The 10,084-nt window shown below is 46.7% G+C and overlaps 1 protein-coding gene across 1 annotated transcript; it reads left to right on the top strand.

Annotated features, from left to right (window-relative positions):
- The first annotated feature begins 1,840 nt into the window (after window positions 1-1,840).
- On the top strand, window positions 1,841-8,098 carry LOC119385207 (E3 ubiquitin-protein ligase MARCHF8-like). Its single transcript, XM_037652718.2, has 4 exons — window positions 1,841-2,070; window positions 3,934-4,046; window positions 4,771-4,991; window positions 7,745-8,098. Exons 1-4 carry the CDS (start codon window positions 1,890-1,892, stop codon window positions 7,812-7,814), a joined length of 585 nt encoding a protein of 194 aa, XP_037508646.1. The 5' UTR covers window positions 1,841-1,889; the 3' UTR covers window positions 7,815-8,098.
- Window positions 8,099-10,084: the final 1,986 nt, after the last annotated feature.

The following is a 10,084-nucleotide window of genomic DNA, read 5'->3' as shown; positions in this document are numbered from 1 at the left end:
TATAGATGGCATTGTCGCTGGCTGACGAGTTGGTGTTTACAATCGCATCCTTTTGGCTATCCAAATATTGCACGTAGCATGGCCACGTTCATTTGCGCAAGTGGTTCGCCGCGTCCTTGGCAGAGAATAGAGATAAGGGCGCCCTCCAAAGGCGGCACCGTCTTTCTTGCACGCGTATTACGACTATAGAAGCCGCAGCGTCAACATCGGTCGATAAGGATTGATGTATGCACCGCACCAGTGCAGTACGCTTCGACCATTTGTGTCCTTTCAGTACTTTGTACTTTGTGTGCACTTTGTGTCCTTTCAGTACTTACGCACCTGTTGTACCCAGCTTTCCCGAAAGTGACAGAAAGCGCTATCAGTGTACTCGGACACATCAAAGAAATGTGTGCACGTCGGTGCCATTTCCAATCGATGTCTCGCGTTTGGGCAACTTATCGGTTCCGGCATGAGACGAGTGACGCCACAAAATAAAGGCACTGCGGTGATGTCGATAACTGGGTTCGTCGGATATAGCACGGTTCGTCGCTAAACGGCGCAACGCTTGCGTTGTTTTAGTTGTGGAAGCAGCAAATAAGTATTCGGATGGTCTCTTATACGATCGCAAAGACGACTCGAAGGCGAAAGCCATGAGTGCCAATGCGGTAAATACTGAAAATTACCGTCAGAATCCGACGAGCCGTTTCGCTCGTCGTGCCTCGTTTCGCACTTGCCGAGCCTCCTCCGGCGTCGCATACCCATTAGGCCTACCACACAATCCACTAGGCCCTGGCTCAGCGTCTTTCATAGCGCTCCCTTTTCGTGTTGCCAGCGCCTCCTCTGTTTTGGCAGTGACCCTATAGCCGTCAGTATAGGCCGAGTCATACGAACGCGGCAATTTTTATACTCCCCAAATAGCCGGCGCCGCTCCGCGGAAGCTTTCCGTGACGTGGGTAATTTTCTGCTTGAGAAAAGCAGAATTGTATGTTAACAAGGTTATGTTACTTCTTTTTTATTTTTGTTCATAAGTATTTTTTTTTCAGCTATTATCAGAAATTTCTCATCATTACGAACCTTCGTCGCGTAAGAGTTGCCATTTTCCTCACGACGTAACATTTTCTCATTTTCGTTTCAATTTATTTTAATCTTATACCCGCCGCGGTGGACTACAGTGGTAATGGTCCTCGACCTCTGACCCGTACGTCGCGAGATCGAATCCCGGCCGCCGCGACCGCATTTCGATTGAGGCAAAATGCTAGTTCCGTGCGCTTTGATTTTGGTGTACGTTAAAGAACCCGAGGTGGTCGAAAGTTCTGGAGCCCTCCACAACGGCGTCTCTCATAATCATAACGTGGTTTTGGGACGTTAAGCCCCAACAATTATTATTATTATATTTTACTCTTTATTTTTACAAACCATTATAGTGTTTGAGTTATGGCCCTTACCAAAGGTGGGTTGCGCCAGGGTCTCAGAAATCCACAATCGAACCCACGAATACGAATTTAAATTCCTACTTGTATAAGTTTTCTTATGCAGTAATGAAACAATAATGTGTATAAAAAAAGAACTTTGGGTTGCACTTTAATGCCATTATTCTAATTTCTCTTCAGGATAACCATTTGGCTGTCTGGTCAGAATGTACAAGCAAATGGTTATTGCACTCTTTCCTTCATATGTTTGCTTTTTCTGTGTTATTCTTTTTATTTGAGAGACTGCCCTTAGGCATAACATATTTACATGATTATCACGAGAGGCGCGTCACACGCAAACAAACAAGTTCAGCTCGTGCATAAAGTCTAATAAGGATTGGTGCAAGGGTCCTTGTATCCACTCTTGTCCAATCCCCCAGTGTGGGTACGAGCCATATGTGAAGGAGCATCTTCATCATAAGGGAGGCTGAGTGCGAAATGGCTAGCAGAGGAGGAAGAAGAAGAATGGCCGACCGGAGGAGTGGAGGCGAGTTCATAGCTCCGGCCCTGACCCCGCCTCCGAGTCCGTCGTCGAGTGGTGGATTGCCTTTGCGCGTTTGCCGCTTCTGCCAAGGCACCAACGACCAGATGTGTATGGTGGCGCCATGTCACTGCAAAGGTCAGTGCGATCAATTACGCCCGCTGGCGGAGCGTTTGAATTTGTGTACATTGTATCAGTATGACAGAGCCTTGGCTGAACATTGTATTAGTGCAGTGGTTCTCAAATGCGGGTCCGCGGACCTCGGGGGGGGGGGGGGGGGGGGGGGGAGGGTCCGCGAAACTCATCCTCGAAAAAAATAATTCGAGTGTTTTCGAGGCACACTATGTGCCGTGAAAGCGGCCCCTTCTGATTTTTTTACATGCTTCGCCGCATAACACTTCTGCATTGCGGCGGGTCTGACTTATGTTCCCCCTTCTCGATGAGATGGCTGTAAAGCTTTTGTTGCAGTTTTCTACGAAATATGCACGCTAGCATGCTCTGTCCAGGCTTCCATATTTGAAGAGCAAGCATAGCTAGAGACAGGTGGAATACGGCTGCAGACCGCACTGCTTATTCACAAGCTGTTGAGATCGAATTGTTGTGGCCCTTCAGTTTGACCATTCTTTGCCAGGGAGGAATAAAAGGCACCTATTTCACGCTGCATGTTGTGTTAATATGACGCATATTGCGTTAATTTCTGACACCCCCAACCCCTTTTATCTCACATCAAGAGGTCCCTATTCACTTGCACCAGTCCACAAGGGGTCCCCGAAATATCCAAGGCTGAGAACCACTGCATTAGTGTGATAGAGCATTCCCGGACTTCACTGCTATCGCGTTACCTCGCGTGCTTTCAGCGCAGTGCTAAATCGCACGCTCCTCGATGCTACGTACCATATGATGTCGTTAAGGTGGTCTCACTATTGAAACGGCGGAGTTTGATATTCGCGGATTAAATATCAGTGCTTAGCTTTGTTTAAGTGCCTGTATTTTAGCGGCAATAGCAACGAGTGACATTCTTGCCTTTCCTCCAAGCACTTCCGGTCGAGTTCTTACTTCCGATTCCCCGATTATTCACAATATTGTAAGCACATTTAACGTACTTCATCTTTCTCATTTGTACATAGCCATCATCATCCCTGTTCTTCTTCTTCCTCGTGTTTTGTGCCGAGGCAGACACGGCGGAATAAACGGTTTTGCTGGCGTTCTCAGATCCGGTCGTCCTGCGTCTTTCAATATGTCTAATAAAAAACTAAAACTGGCACGAAATAGTTTAAATGAAGAGTTATATTGGATACATATGATGTCGGAGCATTAGTTTATTGAAGATAAGGGTCGATGAACTGTGAGGATAATAATGAAAATTAACTGACCGAGTTCATTGAACGAGCAGACGGTTTTCTTCTAGCAGCTGTGATCGTTGCGGCACCTGGCAGAGTAGAGCTCAACCTCGCGCCTCTTTCTACGTGGCCTCTGGGATCCGCTTAGGCGGCGCGCGAAACGCAAACTTACCGCAAGGAATACACCAGGGCACACGAATACCGACGTTAGAGCGCCGCAACCAGACGCCTAATTGAAGGATTAGGGTCGCCTCCAGATTTTTACTGCCACCGCTTCGAAGAGCACTTCCATCGAATTAAAGCTGCCCGGTCCTTTTCGCCTCTTTCATGTCTTGTGTCGTCAGTTTGAAGTTGTGTACTCTCGTTGCGTTTGTACGTTACCGCTAATCTAAGCTAGCGGAGGAGACGCCAATGATTGCTTTTCAAATAATTGACAGACGGGAAGCAGTACCGGGGTTAAGCTTTGCCGCAGGAGACTAAGAACACTGGGTCTCCAGTTACCTGAGGTTTATATGGCGATTGGCAACTTAACAAAATTTATTACTAACCGGTGCTCTTACCTCAGCAAAGCGTGCCATTGAAGTTTTTCCCGAGTTCAACTTTGTTCTTGAAGTATGTTAGGTAAGATCTCGCATTTGGATATCTTTTAATGACTGCGCAGGAGAGCTCGCCTACGCCCACGCCAACTGCCTTACAATCCAGGTCTACCAGCACAATTTGTATTTCTGTCCAGTTTGTCGTTACGACTACGTGATCCGCTGGGAGCAACAAAAGGTGAGCGTGCGCAGCCACACAGTCTTTACAATCTCTTACATCTCCGATCGACATAAAGGTCGCCAAGAGGGTTTCCATGTGTCTAGGCATCTATGAAACTCGCTTCAAATGCCACGGAGGGTTGACGTAAATAATCATTAAATTTGTAATCAGCCGTGATCAATCTCCTTAATTTTGTTTATGCACGATTTCACTGCCTCTATTCTCGCCTCTGAAAATAATCGTATTAAAAATTTGTTGGCTTTTATTTGCGAAAATACACGATATGATTATGAGGCACGCCATAGCGGAGCGTTCCTGAAAGTTCGACTATCTGGTGTTCTTTAACTTGCACTGACATTGCACAGTTCACGGGCCTCTGGCACTTCGCCTCCATCAAAAATGCGATCGCCGCCGCCGGGATCGAACCCGCGACTTTCGGGTCAACAGCCGAGCACGGTAACCACAGTACCACCGAGGCGGACAGCGCTAAGATAGAGCCGTGTTGCCGCTACTGGGGGACCTTGTCCTCTGTGCTGTTATGGTTTAAATTGTTCCAGAATTATTTTTTTCTAACTTCCGCGGCGATATTTCGGGATGTCAGAAACAGCAATTTATTTGTGTCCGGCCTTTATTGTCACTCCTCTTTGTATGAAGCGTATGCAAGGCGCGAACTGCAAACCGTAAGTATAGTAGTTGTCCATCTTTTACGCGCTAATGTATCCCGCCGATTTGCACCGCGCAGTCATTCCGGGAGTGGCTGCTGAGTGACGAGACATCAGACCAACAGCGGCGGCTGCTCTTTAGCGTGGCGTTCGCTATCTCGATGGCTGTGGTGCTGGTTCTGGCTTGGCTGCAGGCGGCTCGCGCACTGGCCGGCTTGCCGCGCTTCAACGCCTTCGTGGCCGCCATCTTCCTCATGATGCACACGGCCTCCTGGATCGGATACGCATCCTACAACTTCTGGTCAGTGTCCTGTTCGAGCCGCTGCATAAACGAAATAAACGATGACTACAGACAGGGCGACTTTTAGAAAAATTCACAGGGTCCCTTATGCATGCGCCTGAGACGACTCGAAGGCGAAAGCCATCTTCTTTCTTGTCTTCTCAGTCGGTGCACTGATGCTCCCCCGCCCCCCTCCGAAATCTTTCTGCACCTAACGTGATTTTGCACTGCCTCCAGGATCGGAGGAACTGCAAGCTTTCCGCACCCCACCTGGTTCTGCATTGCTTCCGTGGTCGGCACACCTTTGACCAAGCGATGATGTCATGTGATGACATCATCATGCGACGCCACGTCATGTGACATCATAGTGACGTCATGATGACGTCACGAATTTCGGTCAACTGTGACAGCATGATGACGTCATATAGTGATGTCATCATGTGATGATGACTATGCATCACTCATATTGACGCCGCCGACGGTAAATTTTCGCGTTTGAGGAGACATCTAAGGCTTTTGGCTTGGAAACACGTGAATTAGAGGAATGCGTCCTTCTGTGTCCTCGCGGTGGAGACTACTGCGCTGTGCTGTTATCTTTGTCCAAAATTAAAATGTCTTCTAGAAAGACGAGAACCGTTTAATGTTAATTATATTAGTAACAAATAACACGGAGGCATAACATACCAACCGCACGAGCACTCTGTTTCTTCAAGCACTGCTCACGCTTACGACAGTCGGACATTTTGTATTGCTATACGGTTGTAACAGATGGCAGAATCGACACATCATGAAGATCCCTCACACGCGAGACACTCGTTGTGTGGCACTTCGTTGGCATGGCATCTGCCTATGTGTAGACGAATCGGATGATGTGGCTATACTCAACAGCATTTGATTATACCTGCACACTTCATTTAGTGGACTGATGGAGTCCGCAAGAAAGGCGCAATATGAACAAAGACTTGTATTGCATTGCATTCGTTCACGTGAAGGAGGACCAAGTTTGGCCCCCTTTAACGTCGTCCTTTGTTTGTTTCCCGTTCACGGGAAACCCAGCTCCAATTAGCCTAGCGCTCGTCGGCGCAGCTCCAGTTTCTGCCTGCTTGCCACATGATCTTGAGTTTTCAGAGTCGACGAAGGATCAGCACAGTGAAGTGACGCAACGCAGTAGCGACAAGAAACTGAACCGTTTATTGCTTGGCACTTGGCCTTTTTATCCTGAAACCCACGTGAGTCTAGAACACGAGCTGTGGTCGATTACATCGTGACTTGCTGACAGGTGATAAGGAACTCGGGCCGGTGAGTGCGGTTTATCGACGACGCTGCACACAGGCTTTGAAGTGTGATGAAATCAGCAATTTCCACAAGTGTAGTGTCTCCCAATGCAACAGTAGAGGATCGCCTTCATTTTAAATGCGAAGCATTTCTTATCGAACCCAAGGCACTTTGAGCGTTTCTATCTACGTATATATATATATATATATATATATATTATATATATATATATATATATATATATATATATATATATATATATATATATATATATCTATCTAGCCGCCTACGTCTGGGTGCTCTCGTGATCGCCTCCTTAACTTGGTGTAGACCAAAACTGCATGGGAGGGTAAGAGGGTTTGACGAATATGACTGGTCCTGATCATGAGGTGAATAACGTGAAAAATCCTGTTGCGTACGTCGTCATACCCTTTCCTCCAGACATGTGGCACATACCCGTTTACCACGGGCCGCAGTGTACGGGTATGCGCCACAGGTGATTGACAGTTTATATATACCCAGGAACGACAAGAACAGACATTCGTAATTTAAATGCGAGAGCGTTAAGAAAAAACCGACATCGGCAGCGTTGACCCGACTAATGCGAATAATAAAATTAGGATCCCAGTAGGAATAGAACCCAAGCATTTTGCGTGGCAGTCACGTATTCTACCACAGAGCCACGCCAGGTCTAGAAACTGCTTTGGAAAAATATCCTATGTAGGCGTCATGTCGGGTTAACGTCAACTGTTGTTCCAGTGTTGGCGCCGCTTTTATAGCAGTCTAATAAACATTGCATTTGTTTTCATATGATTCAGCAAGCTGTATTCATGCGTTTCTCGACCTCGGATGAATATGCTAACAAAAGTTACGTATATATGATATTCACATGATCGTATCGTAGTGTGCTCATCGTTTCGATAACACAGACGTTTATGCTCTAACGTGAGTGCTGATACTACGCGAGACCGTAAGTTACCATTTAAACGTCATTGTAGTCAGCGTGCCTGGTAAGCCCACGATGTGCACACAACTCCTTCATTTACAAAAGCACATCGATCCTCCTCGTAACGCTTGGCTCAAGGCCAAGAAATGCAACGTGTAACTAATGGCTGCCTGCTTCGCATGAAACCGATTCCCACAAGGCGTGGGATCTGCCGAATTTTTCTCGTCTTAAGGCACCCGCAACGTTTATTTTCGTTTGTGTAGTTCTTTCATTTCATTATTAAGAGTACCGTATATAACAGGGGCGTAGGCAGAAATTTTTTTCGGGAGGGGGCCCCTCCTTGATCTAAAGTGGGGGCCGGGCTGGAAGGTGTGGTCAAGTGTCATTTTGTGCTCTATGTACTATGGCAAAAAAAAAAAAAAATCGGGGGGGGGGGGGGGGGCACAGGCCCGGTGTGCCCCCTTCCCACCCTGGCTACGCCACTGGTATATACATCTATGTCGTCGTGTATAGTTTATAGCCCTTCATTCACAATGTCATCCTCATTTTTCAGGCTATATTTCCAGGCTTACCTCACGTGGAAGTCCCTTCCCGTCTCGAGAGCTGGCACACCTGCCCGTTGATGTTGCAGCTGGGCGTTCTGCATATCCTCGCACAACGGCGCACAGCTTGTGCAGCCGCGCATAAAGAAGTTTCGCGGCGCTTTTTTTTTTATCCCGGTCAGCTATGTCGAGCATTTTTCAACGCTATAAAAATAAATATTCGTGTAAAACGTTAACCGAAAGATTGATATTGTCTTGTCTGTGTCATACACACTGTTTCTTTAAAGGGCCCCTAAACCAGTAATAGCTGAAAGACGAGAGGGTGGTTTTCTTCTCGCCTATTACTGCCCTTCCTACGGGCGCTATCTTCTCCTTGCCAGTTATTTGCTCATAACACGTGGACATTGCCAGCAATAAGCGTTGAACCTATCAGGATTTCGCGCCTTTCGGCTACCCGCTGTTATCTACGCTTTTGCTGTCGAAAACGCACGAAACGAAGTGAAATCAGTTGGTTGCGCACGATGGTCATGCGATACAAGGCAGAATGAGCTTGACACTGCATGGCAAAGCAGGGTGAGAGGCAATCATCAACTTGATATTCCTCCTATATGGACCAGCCGAGAGCCTATTTTCCCATGGCGTCACGTCAACAGACTGCTGGTGTCACGAATTGTGCGCAGCAGACTGGAAAAGCCAGGAGAAAATAACGAGCTCTTTCTTTGCATCTTCAGGGGTTGTTTAGGGGCCCTATAATGCTCACCACCATAGTATAAATCATATCGCAAACATCCCCGATGCGAATTTGTGCCATTAATGGCTCGTGCACACCGAAGACTCGGAGGTCCCACGCCCAGTCGCAGATAGCCTCAAATAGTCGATTTGATCGAAAAGCGATTGTATTGTGACATTGATCTTTTTTTTTTTTTAGCGCGAAACGACAAAACAAGACAGAGGAGAGGACAAAGCGAACTATGGATTCACACCAACTAGCCCGCCAACGCATTGTTTTGGGACAGTCGCTCGCTGCTCGATTTCTCAGCCGCGCGGCTGCAGTCGAAAAACTGAGCCAGCCGCCCGAAAAGAACATTCTTGGGAAGGATGCAACTTACAATGAGTACACTATGGTTACGCATCACATAGACAACTCCGAAAGGAGAGAAAGAGAGAGAGAAATAGAAATAGTGGGAGATAGAGAGAGAGAGGGGAATAAACTATTTGACAAGCCTGGCTGTTTAGGCCCGGAGGTGGGTGGCAACCTGAGTACAAGTAGCCGTAAGCTTTAGCTGATAGTCCAACCCTGTTCAACAGCTGCGATCTTTTTCTTCAAGTAGTTCGTCGCAAAATAAGTTACAGTTGTGACACGCACACTGCAGTTAAGCATTTTGGCAAGAAAAAACTCAAGTTACATGGAAGCCAAGGTGAGGATATACAGATAATGTTAACTTTTGCGTGCAATTATATAACTGAAATGGCATATTAGCAACAATTAGCTTGCGGATAAATATAGATACGTCGTTCGCAGTAATCTTCCGACGCTTGTTCCTCTATCCCATTAGAACCTAGAGCTTCTCTTTCAGGCGTCGGATGTCAGCGTGGCACCACGTGATATCGACATGGCGTTGCCAAAACCGACGCCCAGATCCCTCTGTAAGTTATCGCAATTTTTTCTTCCTTTCTTTTCTTTTTTTTTCTTTCCTCTTCTTTCCTTTCTTCCCCCTTTTTTTTCTTTCTTTTTTCACGCTCGAGAAAGCTGCATATGCACGGTATGCACGTTCCACGGTCGGACGTCTACTATATAGAACATGAATGGACCTCCTCTATGAAAAAGTCCACTTGGCGCATGCATAGGAAGAAAGACGTCGCCTTCGAGTGTACGGCCCTTCCTTCCACTTTCCACAATGCCTTCAGCCCATCCATCGAGCGGAAGTGTGCCACCAGGCTCGGAAAAAAAAAAAAAAAAAACCTTTACTCTTTTTTTTTTTTAGCGTTGGCCTAGTGTCTTTACTTCAATAAAACTATTTTACTCCAGAAAAAAAAAACCTTAAGTTTTCAGCTCCGTTCTGTGCCCTTTACGGCAGGATGTCCTTATTTCTTTTCCCCATTATTTATTTTTGTCCTTTCTCTCTAGTTTTCTGCCACCAATACTCTAACCGTCTCCTACTTATTTCAATCGCGGGTGTGTTCAGCTTTCCATTGTCTCTAAAACCCAAGGCGTCATGTAGGCTCGTGCCCAAACGTACACCTGGGTGGAGGTCTCCACATTCAATCAGAACATGCTCCGCCGTTTCCTGATCTTCCCCGGAGCACGTGCATTGTTCCTCTTCTTTACTGAATCTCGCTTTATAACTACC

The sequence above is a fragment of the Rhipicephalus sanguineus genome, chromosome 3 (assembly GCF_013339695.2).
Source record: "Rhipicephalus sanguineus isolate Rsan-2018 chromosome 3, BIME_Rsan_1.4, whole genome shotgun sequence".
Taxonomy (NCBI): domain Eukaryota; kingdom Metazoa; phylum Arthropoda; class Arachnida; order Ixodida; family Ixodidae; genus Rhipicephalus; species Rhipicephalus sanguineus.
The sequence above is the reverse complement of the archived record's forward strand: the minus strand, read 5'-3'. Positions and strand labels throughout refer to the sequence as shown.